The sequence below is a fragment of the Podarcis raffonei genome, chromosome 2 (assembly GCF_027172205.1).
Source record: "Podarcis raffonei isolate rPodRaf1 chromosome 2, rPodRaf1.pri, whole genome shotgun sequence".
In the NCBI taxonomy this organism is placed as follows: Eukaryota; Metazoa; Chordata; class Lepidosauria; order Squamata; family Lacertidae; genus Podarcis; species Podarcis raffonei.
Genome location: NC_070603.1, coordinates 14,455,001 through 14,474,584, shown reverse-complemented (window position 1 = coordinate 14,474,584; position 19,584 = coordinate 14,455,001). Strand labels below are relative to the sequence as shown.

General features: G+C 44.3%; 1 protein-coding gene across 2 annotated transcripts in view; it reads right to left on the bottom strand.

The window, feature by feature from the left end:
* Positions 1-19,584, bottom strand: part of ANKRD52 (ankyrin repeat domain 52) — a 51,369-nt gene that overhangs the window by 11,576 nt on the left and 20,209 nt on the right. For both annotated transcript variants that reach the window (XM_053374745.1, XM_053374736.1), the window contains exons 5-19: positions 17,924-18,124; positions 16,064-16,151; positions 13,926-14,068; positions 12,319-12,531; positions 12,098-12,176; positions 10,955-11,069; positions 9,934-10,016; positions 8,551-8,668; positions 6,254-6,322; positions 5,369-5,509; positions 4,423-4,500; positions 3,493-3,604; positions 1,781-1,852; positions 753-954; positions 481-568 (exon numbers count right to left, since the gene is read on the bottom strand). In XM_053374745.1, coding sequence (XP_053230720.1) covers positions 481-568; positions 753-954; positions 1,781-1,852; positions 3,493-3,604; positions 4,423-4,500; positions 5,369-5,509; positions 6,254-6,322; positions 8,551-8,668; positions 9,934-10,016; positions 10,955-11,069; positions 12,098-12,176; positions 12,319-12,531; positions 13,926-14,068; positions 16,064-16,151; positions 17,924-18,124 — 1,802 coding nt within the window. The remainder of the gene's footprint in view (positions 1-480; positions 569-752; positions 955-1,780; positions 1,853-3,492; positions 3,605-4,422; positions 4,501-5,368; positions 5,510-6,253; positions 6,323-8,550; positions 8,669-9,933; positions 10,017-10,954; positions 11,070-12,097; positions 12,177-12,318; positions 12,532-13,925; positions 14,069-16,063; positions 16,152-17,923; positions 18,125-19,584) is intronic.

Below are 19,584 nucleotides of genomic sequence, written 5' to 3'. Positions count from 1 at the left end.
CTATTGGAGAAGGAGGAACATAAAAGTGGCCTTGGTGGCTAGGTTATTATGAGAAAGCTGCTGTTTCATGGCTTTGCACAAAGGAGGGGAGGCTCCTATACAGTGGTACCTTGGAAGTCAAACAGCTTAGTTCCCAAACGTTTGGCTCCCAAACACTGCAAACCTGGAAGTGACTGTTCCGGTCTGCAAACTATTTTTGGAAGCCGAACATCCGACAGGACTTCCGCGGCTTCCGATTGGCTGCAGGAGCTTCCTGCAGCCAATCAGAAGCCGCGTTTTGGTCTTCAAGCGTTTTGGAAGTCGAATGGACTTCTGGAACGGATTCCGTTCGATTTCCAAGGTACGACTCTAATTAGAATTTATTTGTATAACCGTTTGGGACCCCTGAGGAGCAAAAAAAACTTATCAGGAACAGAAGGAAGGACTTCCAGCCCAAACACGCAGAACGATTAACATATATAAGCCAATGGAAAAACTCACTGTCCATGGATGTCCATGACATCTGTGATGTCGACTCTCTCCCCACTGTCAATGAGAAGATGTAGGGAATCGGTGTTCCCATAGGCAGCTGTAAGAAATGTAAGAGGAAGAACTAGGGAAGGAAATAGTACTATGTACACAATTTCCTTTTTTCTAATAGTTTCTCAAACGGCCATTTCCGCAAAGACCTACGGAGTGCTCTAGGTGTGTTTGCAACAGCAGTCAGGAGAAGGAAAGCAAGCATCTGAGAAAAGGAAATGCCATGCCCTCACCTGCAGCATGTAGGGGAGTCCACTTCTTCTTTTTCTCCTTCACAAGAGCAGAAGCACCATGGCTGGTGAGCACCTCCACGCACTCTGTGGAGCCCCTCTCCGTGGCAAGATACAAAGCCGTCCGCCCTTTGTGGTCCCGCACATCCAGGTTCACCAGGGTCTCGGCAAGTGTCTTCAGGGCTTCACAGTGACCATTATAGGCCTGGAAGCAACATCAGTCTTTAGTTCATTTTGCACCGCTTGCCTCTTTTTGCCTATGGTACATGCTGTGCAATCCCAAGCATGATTACTTTTTTAAAATATTTTTTTTTTAAACCCACCAAGCAGCAGTAAATAAATACCGTATTTTTCGCTCTATAGGACGTACCAGACCATAGGAGGGAGAGAACAGGGGGAAAAAATTCTCCCCCTCTCTGCTCAGCGCCCCTTCAGCAAAGCGGCAGGAGAAGCAGAGCCCCTTCCATTTCTCCTCCCGCTTCGCTGAAGGGGCGCTGCGCAGCTCTCTCTCTGCTGAAGCCTGGAGAGTCTTGCTCTCCCGGCTTCAGCAAAAGGAACCCGAAGCCTTTGGAGCGCATCGCGACGTCCCGCTGCGCTCCAAAGGCTTCAGGTGGCTATCCCTGAAGCTTGGAGAGCGACAGGGGTCGGTGCGCACCAACCCCTCTCGCTCTCCAGGCTTCAGCGAAAGCAACGCAAAGCCGAGGGAGCGCTCCCTCTGCACTTTGGAGGCTTCGCGTTGCTATCGCTGAAGCCAAGGAGCCTGCATTCGCTCCATAGGACGCACACACATTTCCCCTTAATTTTTGGAGGGTTAAAAGTGCGTCCTATAGAGCGAAAAATACGTACATTACTTCAATGGGACTCACTCCCAGGTAAATGTGACTGAGCCTAAAACGAACCAAGAAAGAGTCAACTTGCTGGCGTTTGCCTAGATTTTAGCATTCACTTTCACTGTACAAGCTGCTGTCTTTTTACAGTGCAAGACACAGCCCACAACCTTGCAAAGCCAGATTTATGACAGATATACTTACAGCTAAGTGCAAAGGGCTGACTGGAATGGTGCTTTCCACATCGTCCAGGCAGTTAAAAGACATTTCCAGGAGCTACAAACCAAAAAAGCACAATGTCCATTCAAATGCTTTAACTCTTCTAGCCTCCAGAACCCGCAGAAGCAATGATGCCAGCAGTCTTTAGCTTTCCCAGGCAGGAAATTAGCATTACACCAACCCCCAAATGCATTCACAGGACTACCAAGCAGGAAAAAAGCTTGATGGGCTGTTGAGGCTAGAAGTGCAATCTAGACAACCGCAATCATATGCTCAAAGGCTTAAAACTCAAATGTGGAATGCCAATACACTTTCCAAGCGTATCTCAGTAGCACAATGGTAATAGTATTGCTTTGCTATCTTTGTTAAGGCACCCTGAGGCATTAAGAATTCTTATGCCGAGACTAAACTCTGGCTAAAAAAAGTATTTCACACATTTTAATATATGAAATGCAGTTAAGTGGTTTTCCCCACTGTAAGTACATAGAATGGGTAGTCATTGTAAAACCAGATTAATGTCCATTGGAAATCACTATTTTTATTGATGTGACCTAAGACCATTTTTATCTCTGTGCATTTTATAGAGCAAGATGTGTGCTAGTTTGTTGGTTCTCCGGTGGGCTCTTGACTGTGTTTACTTATTTCTTTGCTGCTCAAATTATTATGTTGCTGCTGCCTTTATTTTTATAGGCACTGTTTTATGCTGTTTGGGGGCTTGGATCAGCCACAATTTATTGATAGATATTACTTTGTCTATTTCATAAAAGCCATTTGGGGCATTAACATTTTCTGCAAACACACACGTCAGCGAGAAAGATCACATTGCTCTCATACACTGATTGTGCAAAGCTATTACTCAGATCCTAAGCAAAACTGATATCCATCTAATCATTCAAGAGAGGTTTTAAGGCAACAGCTGAGTTGCCAAAACTCCTGCCATACCCTCCACCCTGGACCTAGACATATGCAGCTCCCTGCTAAAACTGGTTTCCATGTAAACAGCCTGTTTGTGCTACTGGAGAGGATTGATTAGCTCCTCAAAGCTTATATAGCATCTGATGTTCTATCACAACATACACACACAACGGCTGCTTTAGCACCTAACACCAAGTCAAGGTACGTTGCATGTTTAACCCATAATGTTAATGAGGTAAATGCTAATGCCTGCAACTCAAGCTCTACCATTTCGCTCCTCCTTTTGTCCAACTGGGAGCAACAAACCATGAACCTTGGCTTACTTTGATATCAGAACCAATAATTCGTGGCTTGTTTCTCTCCAAACTAACCAAAATTGGAAAGCCAAAAACAGAAAAGAAACCAAAAGGGCAGGTTGTCAGGCTAAGCCAAGACTTCTGGTTTGTTGCACCTACGTGAACAAAGGGAGGAATGAAATCTGGGCACCTGAGCTGAATGCACCAGTACACTGCTCATGCACATAATGGTTAACAAGTTGCAAACCCTGACTTAGTGGGAACGTGACCAGTTTCTATTCAGAACAGCTCTCAATTCCATCAAAGCGACCAGGTGCACAATAGCAAGGAACTCAACAAGAGAGCATATTTCATCAAGTTGACTGTGAATACAAATGAAGGCTGCGGCTCAGAGTATGGCTCTTCCAAACTACCACAGAAACATTCATTCCTCAGTCTCCCCTCCAAAATCACGACCCAGTTCCTCCAATCCCAATTTCAGCTTACCAACTCAAGGTTCTGTCTGTTGCCATAGGCAGCTGCGTAATGGACAGCGGTGTATCCCTGCTTGTCCCGGAGAGAGGGGTCAGCACCATTATCCAACAAGAACTCTAAACAACTGGAGCAGATGTGAGTAGATTAGGTCAGATGCCTTGAATCAGATGCATGTGAAGGGTCTAAAAGTTGCTGTGCAAACAGCCTTTGCTGTGGTTTCTTATTAAAATGTCTCGCAACTGTGCTGCAGGAGCCACAACTCTCAATGAAGAAAGGAGATTCCCCTCATTCACAGAGTTTGACAGAATAAGAACAGCTGCAGCCCTGTGTAAAACATTGCTTTCAACCCAACTTGTATATTGGCAGCTCAAATACATCTTCAAAAAAACAACAACCAACTTTTGTGTCTGGATTTTCACTTTTTGAAATATGGCAGCCCTAGTTGGTAGAAAGAAACTCCACTGTTCTTCCCTGCATCACAACCACTTCCCAGTGCAAGTATGACACATGTAAGATTTAGAAGCAGTTACTGAACTCCCCTCTCCATGTTAAACTGATGTCTGTGCACTTTATAAAAATCCACTCAAATGCAGTTTCAATAATGAAAAGGTTGGGGGCGGGGAGATGAACAAAGGTCAAAGCATCTTTTATTTTGAAAAGGTTTGGAGTGCATTTTAAAGATGAGGCTGGAGGAGCAAAGAAAACCTGGAGAGACTGTGTCCCACGCTGATTTGGTAAAAGCCCAACTGCTGGTTGATTTAAGTCACAATAATAGGACAGAACCCCCTAACAATGGCCAGTGCCCAAGCCCAATCAGTCACTTAAAAACCGGCAGTGCTGTGTTAAATTCAAACTGTCACTCTAGTTGGTAAAAGACATGTGTGTGGAGGCAGCTGAGCTCCTAAAGCTGTATGCTAAGGCAAGTTAAGACGGGCTACTCACAAGATTGCCTCCTTCAGTCGTGACTCCTTCAGTGGCTCCTCGTCAGTGTCATGGCTGTTTCCTGAATGAGTCTCAGCTCTGCAAGAGTGAAAGCCTGGATCACTTTTGCTGAGACATAGTAGTAGAGGGACTGTGCAGGAACACGTAACAAAGTACTGCATACAGTTTTCAAAGGAATCCCACATGTGGAAATCCATTGCGAGAATAAATTTGTGGGGGGGGGGGGAAACGTGCATGATACTGGTCAATCAGGACAGGTTACAAAGAGCCAGTATAGATCAAGCTTGATGACCTCAGTGGCTCCGACTGAATTTATCTATGAAATTCATAGAAGCAAAATATGATCTGGAAAAAAGACGTTGCCATAAGCCTGAGCTACCTTTCAGAAGTCATCATTCATCAGCCTGGCATCACACAGGAGAGTAGGAAAAGGATTGTAGACATTTAAGTAATTTCACTAGCCCAAGAAGGTATAGTGCAAGTTGAATTTCAACTTTTAACTATTTTTGGAGAAATGTTCTTAAGTCTCTAGAGACAGGGAAAAGTCTGAAACATCTGCAACAGCAGAAAGCAAAGTCATGCACACCCCAAATAAGATCTGAAGTATAAATTCTCTATTGCCATTTTTTACTTTGGTTTCTAACGTCTAAACATTTAGGCAGGTAGCACCATGATTCTTAGATAAAAGCCTCAAAGATGAGCCTTGCCATTTTAAATCATTGCTTAAATAAACCCAACAAACCAGAATGCACCAGTTAATTATTCCCCCCCCCCCCACAATATTTCCAGTGAGGGCTTTAATGAATCACTTTCTATCCACAAAAGTGCTAGAAAGGGAGAAGAAAAATACTGCATCTGCTGCAGATCTTTCTAGTGAAAGAATTGCACTTGACTGCTGCCATGTTAGGCAAATGCCCCCCCAGCCCCCACAAGCCCTTTCTCCTACCTCCTGTAAGTGTCCGAAGCAGCAGCATAATGTAAGGGGGTGCAGCCTTTACAGTCAGCTTCGTTAATACTGGCTCCGGCAGTGACCAATGTCACCGTACACTGATAGCTGCCATTAGCGGCTGCATAGTGCAAAGGAGTCCTGGATGGGGAAAACGAGACTTGAAGCACTTACTAAACACAAAGCACCTTTTAATACGTTAGCATTGTAAGCAATGAATGTGGTTCAGAGTTTCCATTTCCTCAATCTGTTAACAGAGTAGCCTCCGTTGGGTTAATATGTCAACTTTTGGTCCTGCATGGATCTAACCTGGGTTAGTTTGCTGTGTTGTCCTGAGCTAGTCCTCAGCCGACGTGTCCTTTGTATCCCAGCTGATCTACTATGTCTTTTATTTACGCCCACTTTATATCGCTCATTAACAAAAAGTTCTTTGGGTGATGTAGAGCGTTCACCCTCAAAGCCACTTTCTAAGGGTTCCTCTGCAAATGCTATTTTACAGATAGAGAACAGAGATTATGAGTCCCTGACCAAAGGGGGACGTTAACCTTGATCTCACGACCTTCAAAGCAGACACGTCATCCAGTGCATCAGTGGCTCTTGCTAACGTTGCGTTGCATTAACAAACAGAAAAGCAATGTATAATCCCTCTCCTTCTAATTCAGCAGCTCCCAACAGAGCAGCACTGAGCTTTGGTTGAGCAAAAACATTTCTGCAAGTGAGCACCTTAAGCTCATCCTCAGTGAAATAAGCACTGAGTCACACTTATAAAAGCAGTCTCCTGTTAACACAGTGCAAGGCCTTCACAGCCTTTGGGCAGGTTTCAAGGCCACTGAACAACAGCCTTTCCTTGCCCAAAGGTAAAACTGCACGGTGCTCTTAATTTACCTTCCAAACTTATCTCTCCTCCTCAAGTCAGCTCCGCTGCTCAACAGCAAGTTAAGACATTCAACATTCCTGCAGAGAAGCCAAAAACAAATATAGAATACACATGAACAATGTGATTGAAACAAAAGAGGCTGTTAGAATGAGAAAGTAGAGAGATTTTACAAGGTGGGAAGTCTCAGTAGGATTTAAAGGCACGGGGGGGGGGGGGAAGCAATCTCTTAGGAAGGAGATAGCAGAAAAGATCAAGGACGATTTCCAGTCAAGGATGTAGGCTTGCTAAAACAGAAAATGCACACAATTCACTCAAGCTTGCTTTTTACCAACTGATTAGAAAATTAAAGGGCTAGCGGAGTGGTAGCAAAGTATGTCCTATTTTTAAGTAGAGCAGAAAACATAAACTGTCCTCCAAGTCAAGGATGTCGTCGTTTCTGCTTCTTCAAGCAAATGGACCAAGACAACACCCACCAAGTGGTGTCCTAGTGCCCACTCAAGAAGTCAAATAAAAAAATAGAATACATTTGAACAATGTGATTGCACTCTTAAAAAAACCACAACTGACCCAAGAGTACTGGGTCTGCCTGAATGCAGAGTGAATTGTTTATATAGATTGGATATTCAAAATGGTAGCAGCTAGACAAGAAGCACACAGATATCCTCTGGTTTTCTTTTTATTTACATGCAGGGTCAACCTGAATCCAGGTTTTTGTACACTTTGGAAGTATAACAGCTTCAATTTTGCTGGCACACATTTTAACTAACTGTGGCTGTTCCACATCTGTGGGAAATGCTGTCCTGAGAGCACAGTTCCCAAGAGCGCTATATATTTGTGGGTGTGGCTTATCCTCTAGCTGGGATGGAGATCCCTGTCTAGAGGAGGGGTTGTCAACCTGGTCCCTACCGCCCACAAGTGGGTGTTTCAGGATTCTGCAGTAACAGCAGCAAGAATATTATTGGCCCAAAAATGGAAGCAAGAAGAACTACCAACATTAGAAGAATGGAGGTTGAAATTGATGGACTACGCAGAATTAGACAAACTAACAGGAAGGATCCGAGACCGGCGGGACCAGAGGTTTACCGAAGACTGGACTAAATTTACTGAGTATTTTAAAAGTATTTGTGATGATCAGATTACGTTTGTAGGACTACAAAAAGTTCTGTGAGGAGTAATTTAAGAAATATTGTAAAAATGGAAAGGGAGAAATGGTTAGAAAAGGTAAAGGCAATATTAAGTTAAGAATTGCAGGAGAAATAATCAAGATGGAAGGCTACCAGAGATGCTGAAGGAAGTCCAAACAAGGAGATATGTATAATAATTTGTGTGGTATGTCTTAAAAAATTTTGTATGCTAAAAATAATAAAAAATATTATTAAAAAAAGGTGGGTGTTTCAGGATTCTAGGTGGGCAGTAGTGGGTTCTACGGCACAAGCTGAATCCTGCTTCCATCGAGCACTGGTGGGCAGTAAAGAAATTTTACCATCAAGAAAGATGCATTAGTGGGCAGTAGGTATAAAAAGGCTGACTACCCCTTGTCCAGAGCAACTGGGAAAGTTAGCAATGCAGATAGGGGATTCTATGATGAGAAATGTTTTTTCTCCTTTCAAGGGACATTTCCAGGGCGGGAGGGAGATTTGCCAGGAGCCACATGCTGGCAGCAAGGGGGGAAATTAACCAAAAGTGGGTGGGGCATCCTTTTTTCCTCTCCCCACTTCCACCCTGTTCAGTGGGATGCTGAGAAAAGGACACAGACCACTCTTGCTAGAGGTCTGAATTGCTTGCTTGCAAAAGGTCCCCCCTGCCCCTTACCATCACTTTCTGCTAAATTTTGCTCCCTCCACCACGCTTTTTCCACCCTTCCTTCCTTATGGCTTCTTCCCCTCCCACAGGTAATTAGGCTGAAGGCTGCATGGAGCCCTTGAGAAACAGATTCTTCTCCCTTATGGTATGATTGCTGGATCAAAGCAAATCCTCTCATATTTGTTCTGAAGTGCAATTGGAAATTCCACTTCACACAAACAAGGAATCTCCCAATATTAGCTCGGAAGACTGGGGATTAGAAGAGAGCTTCAATTTGATTACACCACCACAGCTGTACAGTACTTCAGGGCAATGGAAACCTGAATCTGTTCTCTTTTAGTTAAACAGAAATAAGCAAAGCCAGACAGTCTCTTAACCTTTCTCTCCTCTTTACTTAACCAAAGGTAGCCAGTGAGAAAGGAATAAGCAACAGGGCAATAAAATCATGCTGATCAGTTCTGAAGAATATGTTGCCTAAGTAACAAACTGATTGACTACTCACCCTCCGGAAGCAGCAGCATGGAGGCAGGTTCTCCCGAGGTTATCTGGCGTATTGATATCAAAGCCTGCAGACAGCACATGCTCATTGCTAAGTGAAGAGACGATGCTGTACAACTGACCTGTCAATCAAAAAACAGCAGAGAACTGGTCAAGGTTCATGGTCAAGTCCATGATTCCGGCCAGCGTTTCCATGGGAAGTTTATTATCTGGAGTTCAGATTTCTAAAATGTCTCAATAATCCTTCACAAGTGCAGAGCTCAATTGTTCAGTTGATGGGCCTTCTGTGCCTTGTTACTTGTCAGACAGTGAAGAGCACCTCCTGGTCCTCAATGATTTATATTTCTCCTACCCCACTGTTCCTTACCAGCAGTATACCAGTTCTATAGACCCAAACCTAAATCTAGGAAGTCAGGTAGGATTTTAAAGCACAAATACCATGTTTTTCCATCTTTAAGATGCCCCTATGTATAAGACGCCCCCTATTTTCGCAGTAACAACCAATCGCCAGGCCAGCCTTGGCACTATCCATGTATAAAAGGTAAAGGGACCCCTGACCATTAGGTCCAGTTGTGACCGACTCTGGGGTTGCGGCGCTCATCTCGCTTTATTGGCCGAGGGAGCCGGAGTACAGCTTGCATGTGGCCAGCATGACTAAGCCGCTTCTGGCAAACCAGAGCAGCGCATGGAAACGCCATTTACCTTCCTGCCAGAGCGGTACCTATTTATCTACTTGCACTTTGACTTGATTTCGAACTGCTAGGTTGGGAGGAGCAGGGACCGAGCAATGGGAGCTCACCCCGTTGCGGGAATTCGAACCGCCGACCTTCAGATTGGCATGTCCTAGGCTCTGTGGTTTAACCCACAGCGCCACCCGCATCCCTATCCATGTATAAGACACCCCCTAATTTTTGACATTATTTTTTAGGGGGAAAATCTAGTCTAATAAACAGAAAAATAAGGTAATTAAACTAAGAAGAAAGCATGTGCAATGGACAACCTTAATGCAAAGTAAGCAAGTTCATGTATTATTTGAGCTTAGAATGTGTGTGCAAAAAACTGTGGGGAGCGGTGCATTTTGGCACAGGTGAAGGAATCAGAAAATTTCACTCCACTGTCTACCTCAGAGCAAGATAAGCAAAACCTTATTTTTCTCAACAAGCTCTAGATTGTCCCTTGCCCTAAACAATGAAAAAATACGGTCTCCCAACAACCTCCCTTGGACCAGGTGTGGGGAACCTTTGGCACTCCAGATGTTGTTGAACTACAATTCCCATCAGCCCCAGCTGGCTGGCTTACTCTGAATTCAGGCACATGTGGAGAATGGACTGTGGCTTCCTATGAACACAACCCTAATCCAAAACCTGAAGTGAGAGGACAAGCATACCTGAGGAAAGTAGCTTACGACAACAGTCTGAGAATCCAAAGAGAACAGCTAAGTGCAAGGGGAACATGTCATGGATCCCACGCCTGGCAAACCAAAAGAAAGAATTATTGTGAGAGAGAGAAAGAAACACACACACACACACACACACACACACACCACCTGACATCAAGGTGGAAAACACAGCCAGCAGCAACACAGAACTAAGTTTCCGTGTCGCTAGCACAATGATAATAAACAAACAAATAAATAAATAAATAAAATAGTAGTAGTAGTAATAATAATAATAATAATAATAATAATAATAATAATAATAATAAAATTTATTTATATCCCACCCTCCCCGGGCAGAGCCGGGCTGAGGACGGCTAACAACAATAAAATAATACAACATTCTAAAATCATTTCATTATAAAATTCATTCAAATCAAATTGATGGCAACCATTGGGCTAGAGTTCTATGAAGATTGCCAAAGGAGGGAGTCAGGCTGTGCCCTGGTCAAAGGCCTGGTGGAACAGCTCTGTCTTGCAGGCCCTGCAGGAAGATGTCAAGTCCCGCAGGGCCCTAGTCTCTTGTGACAGAGCGTTCCACCAGATCGGAGCCACAGCCGAAAAAGCCCTGGCTCTAGTTGAGGCCGGCCTAACCTCTCTGTGGCCTGGGACCTTCAGGATGTTTTTGTTTGAAGACCGGAAATTCCTCTGTGGGACATACCAGGAGAGGCGGTCCCAGAAATAACCACATTTCTGGGTGAGTATACAAAACGTACAAAATTTTCACTCTGCATGAAGCAAATAATTGGTGAATTTCCAATCACTAATGTAGGGCAGGTGTTACTCCATACACACATGCACGACAAAGGTTGAAAGCAGCACTCAACCATCCACCACTCTTTATCCAAAACCTGTGTGCAAAAGAGCGGTGGCCCGATACACGCAAACTCGTAATTCATTACAAGTGATCTGAAATGTGACCCACTGTATCTTCCTCCTGACTGATGCCACATTAAGAAGAAAAAGTCCTTGCCTTGCAGTATCAGCACCATTCGTCATCAAAGTACTAATTAGCAGCTCGTGGCCGTATCTAGCAGCAACATGGAGGGGGGTATTGCCATATTTGTCAGCGCAGTCAATCTCACTGCCTGGAAAAGCAAGCAGGATTCATTATTTACTTTGTTCTTCAAACTGACCAGAAGCAAGGGACAACTCTGGCTTGGCAGGAAGGGAAGTGAAATGTACTAGATCAGTGTGCCCATCAATACCTCCGCAAAAGGTATCAGTAAATATCCCCTCAAAAAATCCCCAACGCACAGGAGACCACTTGGTCTCCCTCTCAGTTCCTGTTTGCACTTGCTCAGCCTCTCCTAAACATGCCTCCTTCAACATATATATACTTATTCAAATATATAAAAAATACATGCCCATTACAAAGTATCTTTATATATATATATTCTAAGCTAGTTAGTCTAAAAGAGAACAAAGTCAGAAGGAAGAATATAGGAGAAACCCAAAGAAAGAGAAAATGGGAGAAAGGGAAAAGAAAAAACTAAAGAAAGATAAGCTTTTTTATATGGCAGCCATTTTGTGTTATGCCACAACGCCAAGACAGCCATTTTGTGTAATGTTTCACTCCAATGGCGGCCATTTTGTGACTAACGCTCACAGAACTTCTTCAAAATTCCAGCTGGCAACTCCTGTACTAGATCTGACAAGGAATGATTTTCAGTCCTTTTGGCTCTAGTGCTAATGCCTTCATTTTACTTTAAATAACTCACTAATATTTGGGGCATGACTTCAGAACAGTAAGGACATGAGTTAAGAGGGGACCAACTGATGCTTCTGTAATTCAAAGAATACTGTGAAAACCAAGGGGTTAGATCTGATTTTTATGGAACAATGTAATGGTTTCATTGTATTAAACCTCCTCACAGTAAACTGGACTTTGGTTTTGACTGCCGACCTCAGCGTAAGAAAAGAATTTGCTTAAATTATACACGAGGTAAACCATTGCAAGTGAAACAAAATACGTACATCTGAAATGTCTACAGGCACAACATTACTCTGCAAATTATAAGGAAGAACTGGGAAGGACTGCAAGGAATAGTGAATAACTCTGAAGGAAGACTGTTAAATATTAAGCATAAATACCGACGGGCGACTGAGAGCTTACCGTTTTGTATGAGAATTTGAGAGCGTGTAAACCGTCCGTGAATGGCAGCCATGTGCAAAGGACTCTTCCCTTCTTTACTCTGAAAACATCACAGCAAGTTAGCAAGTGGACATGTCCTGCTAACTACAATATAAATTTGCCTTTAGTTCTCCCATCCTCGCTGAGACTCCCCACCTCCTTCCCTCAAAGCCTGACCGAATCCTGACTTGAGTGCTCAATACCTGAAAGTTCACGTCAGCTCCGTTGTTGACGAGAAGTTCCAGGCACAGGGCTCCGTTGGTGGAGACGGCAGCAAAGTGCAGGGGGGTGAAGCCCTTCTCATTGGGCTGATTGACATTGGCGCCGTAGTTGACCAGTTCATTGGCCACAGCATCCTGGCCCATGTAACAGGCAATGTGAAGTGCAGTGTTGCCAAAGAAATTTGGTTCATCAATCTACAAGGACAAGTGTAAAAAGGCAAGCATGTGAACGTGCTGTACAGAGAGGGCTTGGTCAGAAAGAAGAGCAGCAACTACATTATTGGGCTGCCCAAGGCCACAGAAGCTACTTCCAATATAATAATAACAATAACAATAATTTATTATTTATACCCCGCCCATCTGGCTGAGTTTCCCCAGCCACTCTGGGTGGCTCCCAATCAAGTGTTAAAAACAATACAGCATTAAATATTAAAAACTTCCCTAAACAGATGTCTTTTAAAGAGAAGATAGCTGCTTATTTCCTTCACATCTGAAGGGAGGGCATTCCACAGGGCGGGCGCCATTACCGAGAAGGCCCTTTGCCTGGTTCCCTGTAACCTCACTTCTCGCTGGCAGGGAACCACCAGAAGGCCCTCGGCGCTGGATCTCAGTGTCCGGGCTGAACGATGGAGGTGGAGATGCTCCTTCAGGTATACACTTGCTTCTTAGCCCAACCTACTGCGCTTGCCTGCTCACATTAACTTTTTATTCAACTTTTTATTTTTTCATTTACCCTATAGGATGCACTTTTTCCCCTCCAAAAATGAAGGGGAAATGTGTGTGCGTCCTATGGGGCGAATGCAGGCTTTCGCTGAAGCCTGGAGAGCGAGAGGGGTCAGTGTGCACCGACCCCTCTCGCTCTCCAGGCTTCGCGCAGCTCTCTGCAAGTCGCGGGAGCCCGGGGCTGGGCTCTCGTGGCTTGCGGAGAGTTGCCTGTTCTGGGGGCTGGGGTTGGGGGAAGCTCGGGCGCCTGGGGGGAAAATAAATTTTCCCCCTTTATTCCCCCCCCCCAAAAAAAACTAGGTGCGCCTTATGGGACGGTGCGTCCTATAGGGCGAAAAATACGGTGTTTATTTTTGGAAATAAAAAAATAGATCGTCTAGCTAAAAAGTGCAGCAGCAGGTATAAGCAGGGGGTTTGTTGAAGCCGGTATAAAACCTTGGGTTTCGTTTAAAAGAGAAGCAGTACATGCCCTTGCAGCTTTTCCCTGCCTGTTGCGCTGGTTGTGGAGACAGAATCCAGCAGGCATTGGAAATCACCGGTAAAATAACACCAAGATGGCAGTTAGCATCCACATACAGTTACTTCCAAACATTTATTTTTAAACACCTGCATCTTGAAAACACGTATCGCAAGGGGGAAGCATCGTTAACATTGGGGCTACCTGCATGTATTTCATGATTAAGATCAGTGTGACAAAGCTGCTTCCAGGTTTTTCCATATTGTTGCAATAATCCCCTCCCCTGCAGCACCTAACCTGTCTGAAACTATGCCTGCACACGTTGCAAAGTACAGGTACACACTGTTAAGAGTACTGTCAGAATAAGCAGGAGCAGTGCCCACTGAGTTGGTACATTCACAGCACTTGCCTCTACTCCAAGCCTCAGCAGGTGTTTCACAACCTCGATCTGGCCGCTGGCTGCCGCCGTGTGCAGCAGTGTGTAACCCTTCTTGTCCTTGCACGTAACGTCAGCTCCTCGGGCCACAAGCAGCTTCAAGACTTCCAGATGCCCTGGGAGGAGGCAATGTACAAGCACAGAGAGGTATAACAAACACAGAGAGGCAACACAGGAAAGCACAGAGAGAGATAGCAATTTGAACAAGGCTTCCCACTCCCATACATATCTGCTCCTAATGTTGGAAGCCAATGAAGGTAGCATTGGACTATAAGGAGGGATAAACCACTCCTGAATCCACAGAATCAAAAATTGCCACGCTTTTTGCGATATTTTGGCTGGTGCTAATAGTTATTGCCGAGCTGTGGATTTTGTTGCCTTAAAAGGTTGTCTGGGCCAATTCACGATGTTATAGACAGCCAAATGTGGTGATTTCTGCAAGATTTCATTTCTTTGTCCTGCCAGGAATTTCACTAGATCAGGAATCTTTCTCCCTCCTCCCTCCATGGACTGGGTGATAGAAAAAGCACCCAAAACAAGGATATTCGAATTTTAGATTTAGTGTCTACCATACAATGAAAGATTTCAAACTTTTCTTCTCTGCTGCTCTATGCTTAACAGCTTATGGGCAGATACAGAGGGCATCTGACGCAGGGACAGGGCTGCACACTGTGATCTATATGTTTTCCCTACTTGCCACTTCCATATATGTTTACCTGCTCAACCTCTAGACTTACTTCAGGTTTCTATGCTTTGGCGGTCCATTTCTTTCACTTACACCTTTTGTTTGGGTGTTTTTAAAAAAGATAATGGCAGTTTAATTTGAGCACAGTTTTACCGTATATAATTTCATAAACCAAACCTATGGCCCTAAAAGAGTAAATTGTAACCTGTGCGCATTTAACTTGTGAACATTCAGCTTTACATGCTTGGCAAAACATAAAATAAAAAGGTAGGAAGAGTATAAAAGGGATTATTAAACATGCAGCTTTCTTCTTTAATGTAGAAAAAAAGCAGCTCTCCCCTCCCCCCCCCTTTTCTCAGCTGAAGCGCAAAAAAAGACTAATGAGGTGTTAATAGCTCTAGATAGTATGTTAATAGCTGCTGGTGTATCTTAATGACTGTTTGTGTGACTGGGTTCCCTCTGGGTGGAGATATCTTTGAACTGAAAGAAGCCTTCCCCTAAAGAGAACTCCTTCCATTAGGAGAAAAAGAATCAGAAGGTAGTCTTTAAGAAGCAGATTCAACAATCAATCATCATTCTCATTCACCATAGGATATTGCGATGGCCTAACTCTTGAGGCGAATGAAGCAAACACAATGAGTACAAATGCCCATGTGCCATTTTCAAAATGGTGCCCAGAGTTAAACCCATCACATCATGAGTTTGTACAGTGGTTGGCTCCTACCTGCGACTCCTGCTCACATGGAGTTCCCTCTGAAGTCATGGTTTCCATTTGCTATGTGCAAATGGCCACCCTGTTACTTGGTTTGACTCAGGCTCACCATATTGTGGAGTGACTGGGAAGCTGAGAGTGGTGCAACCCCAAAGGCATTTTATGTAACATTTTCTGAGCAATCAGGGCACATCGCGTATCTCTCATTAAAAGGCAAAGATAAAGAACTCCTGACAGTTAAGTCCAGTCAAAAATGGGGTGCGGCACTCATCTTGCTTTTCAGGCTGAGGGAGCTGGTGTTTGTCCACAGACAGCTTTCCATGTCATGTGGAAAACATGGCTAAACCATTTCTGGTGCAACTGAACACCATGACGGAAGCTAGAGCGCCGCAGCGGTACCTACCGTAGATTCCAGTGTATTAGGCGACTGGGCGTATAAGATGACCCCCCCCCCAAATTGGCAGCTGCCAATTTGGGGGATTGACTTATATGTCCAGTCTTGGCTCCAATATCCTGCGTTCCTTGCTGGACATGTATTCAGAATATTTTTACATATAAGCTCCTTCTCAAAGATCCATGTATATGATTACAACACATACTCTCGCTCTCATGTGTGTGATCACAACACACACGCTCTCTCTCACACAAACGAGAAAGAGAGAGAGAGAGAGAGAGAAAGATCAGAGGGCCTGCAAAAGTAAGAGAAAAACATACCAAGGAAGGCTGCCCAATGTATTGGCTGTCTCTCCTTCTTGTCGCATGTGCTCAGATTGGCCCCTTTATTTAAGAGCAGGTTAACCATCTAAGAAAAGGTGGAGAAGAGAGAGTTACAAACAGGAAATTTTTTTTTAATTTTTTTTTACAAAAGCATTTCCATTTACTTAGAACTTCCTGCTGGTGCAGTGCTGTAGAATCAGCACCTGTCTCCTTGGGCTTTATTAGTTAGGGCTTTTTAAGGCAATCTCTGTACTGCTTAACATATGAGAATATATCTAAGTGGTGTATAGGAAAATAAAACAAAAGCAACAACAAATGTCACAGAAATAACAAATAAAGCGACATTAATGAATAAATACAAATATAAATTCTGAGCCATTTCCCCACTCAACTCCTCCTCTCTTCTTGGCACCTACTCATGCACAGTTTTCATGCACCACTGGCACACCTAACAGCAAACAGAAGCAGCAAGCGAAGGTCTAGATTAGGTGATGCCCCAAAGGCCACCTTTTATTACATAAGAGAAATGTGTCCTCGACTGTGAGCCAGGTTTTATTTCTCAAAAAAGCTATATTTGGAGGGCAAATAAGCCTGCAACTGCACCTCTGCCTGGCAATTAAGTAGGAAAGTGACACCATACACAACCTGAAGAAAGGGGTCAGCATTTTGAGCTTCCAAACAAAATGAAATTCTGGCACTTTTAGAGCTGAGGTTACCCTTTCCATCATTCTGTATGGTTTCCCTTATGGTTGGCATTTCTGGGGCAACAGGATGTATCCAACAAGAGTCACACTCAGAACAGATCTGCTGATATTAATGGACACAACTGAGGTATATTAAATGCAACGGGTCATCTGTGAGCAGGACTCATGCTAGATACAACCCCGCATGCTGAATTTCTGTTCCTGTTTTGTTGTTGTGAAGGAAGGCTGAAATATATAGTTCACTCTTCTGTGCGCTTCCTCTGTGTTTGAAATACTGGTGGCGGGAGAAGAGGAACCACATTTTCTTACAATTTTCTTCAAAGGTATAAGGACTAGAAACTTGTTTCTCTTCAAAAAGCGAAAGCACAGCCAGCAGGGTCCCTGTGACAACTGCTAGATTCGACATTATAGGCCATATGACAGGCTCCAGAGCACAAATGCAGATATGCAACACCTTGAACATATTGCCCAAAGAGTTCCTGTCATCGTTCAGGGAGTCTGTAGGAGGAGCAAAGGATCCCTTCTTGTGATTATAGGACCCTAAAGGTCAGAATTACAAACATATGTATCAACACCACTGCATCTGCTTCTGTGACTTGGTTGCATCTGCTCTTACATTGGTTTGAGATGCTTTATTGTTTTTCAGGTGCTTTTGATGGTTTTTAAACATTTTTGTTTATTTTCTTCTTAATTGTATTCTTTTAATCAAAGAAGTGTTTGCCAACCTCGGCTTCTTTGGAAGGAATTCAATAGATTAAATAAATATCAGGGGGAACCAGGTTTTAGGAAGGGCCAACAATGTGTACAAGCGGCAGAGGGGAGCTGAACTTGCTCCCTACCTGTTGCTTGTCTGCTGCCATCCAACTCTGACAGCCGGCCCTTTTCGCCTGAAGGCAAATCTCTCCTCCAAGAAACAAGTTTGAAACCGTGCGAGGAGAGAAGTGGCTTGCAAAGTCTCAAGCAGAAAGGTGTTTCCTCACAACAGTAGCAGCTACTCGAGTTTTACAGCGTGAGTTTTCCACGCAGTGTTGTTCTGTCTTAAGCCCCAAATGCTTTTCGGACTAGGACTAGGACGCCCCCCCCCCATTTCACTACTTATCCAACAGAGCTGGAAGGCACAGAAAACCCTCCATGAAAAGAAGCGCACCCTTACCTCAATGTGCCCACTGTGTACAGCATGGTGCAGTGCTGTCCGGCCGGTGCGGTCTGCCACATTAACACTACTTAGCAGGGCGATGATGGCCTCAGCACACTTGGTGGCTCTGTTGGCAGCCGCAACGTGCAGTGGTGTTTGCCAATACTTGTCGCGAGCGTTGACGTCCGCAGAGTGCTTTAGGAGGAGGTTAAGTGCCTTCTGCCAGGGACAGAACACAGACAGAAAGGTCTTTTTTTAAAAGACTGCTTGAGCAAGGCAAAGGAATAATTAGAGGAATAATTAAATAATTAGAGGAATAATTAAATAGAATAATTAAAGAGCCGAGGAACAAGCTGATAGTACTATGCTGTGTGGCAGAATTGGAATTTTCAAACAAAGCTAACCTAAAACACTGAAGAATATGCTGCTGGGAAATATCAGAAGGACCAAGAGCGTCCTAGCATGAGGCACTACAGGTTGAAGTTCTAGCAGAGCTAAGTGGGCGCACAATGAGGAATGCTGATGGCCGAAAGAGGAGCCAACACTGTAAGGCACAACTCAATATATCCCTCATCCTACTACCAATTCCTTCTCTCCTTCGTCTTCTTAACCCTGCGGGGCTCAAAAAGCCCCAAACCAGAGTAGAACATCTGGGAAGTTAAGAAATCAGGTCTTGGTGTCAATTATTGGCTGGTCTGCTGGTGGCAAAGAGTTTTAAGTATTACAGGCACCTGCAATATGCAGAATATCAAATAAAGCACCTGAATTGATACAACAGCTAAAAGGGCAATAATGTGAAACGGTCTCCTTTTGCCCCCAATTCCCAAGGTGCCAAGAATGTTCGGATTCATACTTTCGGTGTGTCAAGCCTTCGAGCTCAAATGAGATTATAGTCTGAATTCTAAGGAAGTCTTCTCCCTAAAAGCAGCTTACTGTCAGGTCAAAGCTTCAAGATCTAGACAGCTAGGGTGAGAGTGTTAGAGACGACCAGAGAAGAGGGTGGGGAGGCAGCAGCAAGGGTTCATGTGAGCCTCAGGTGGGGGCAGGAGATGAGAACCCAGCCAAGAAGGGCTTTAGATCCAAGGCCTCACAAACACAGCAGCTGGCTTGGTTTCAGTAATATGCGCACGCTGCCTGGTATAGGATTACAGCTAACAAAGTAACTGTGCAAGCAGAAGGACATCCGCTCATGCAATGCGACTTCTGCCACATCAGCTCTGGGTTTTCCTCTGACGCTCCTGAGCAGATTTGGGGAGCGTCAGGAAGAGAGGGAGAGTAAGACGGCTTTCTCTGGTTGGGGTTGCACTCCCCTGGAAGGAGCAGGTTTGTAGCTTGGGGGTAACTCCTGGATCCAACATTGTCACTTGAGGCTCAGGTGACCTTGAGGACTTGCGGGGTGCCTGTTTTCAGCTACACTCCCTTTTGGACAGTGAGGACTTGCTCCTAGTGCTCCGTGCTCTGGTGGCTGTGGAATTCCCTCCCCACAGAGACACATCTAGCACCTTCACTACACAGCTCTCAGCAGATGTTTTACACCTGAGACTTGTGTTTTTAAGACCCACCCTATTTCCATGACTGTAATTTGTTTTAACTGTTTTTAATACAGTGGTACCTTGGCGCTCGAACAGCTTAGTTGTCGAACAAATCGGCTCTTGAACGCCGCAAACTCGGAAATAAGT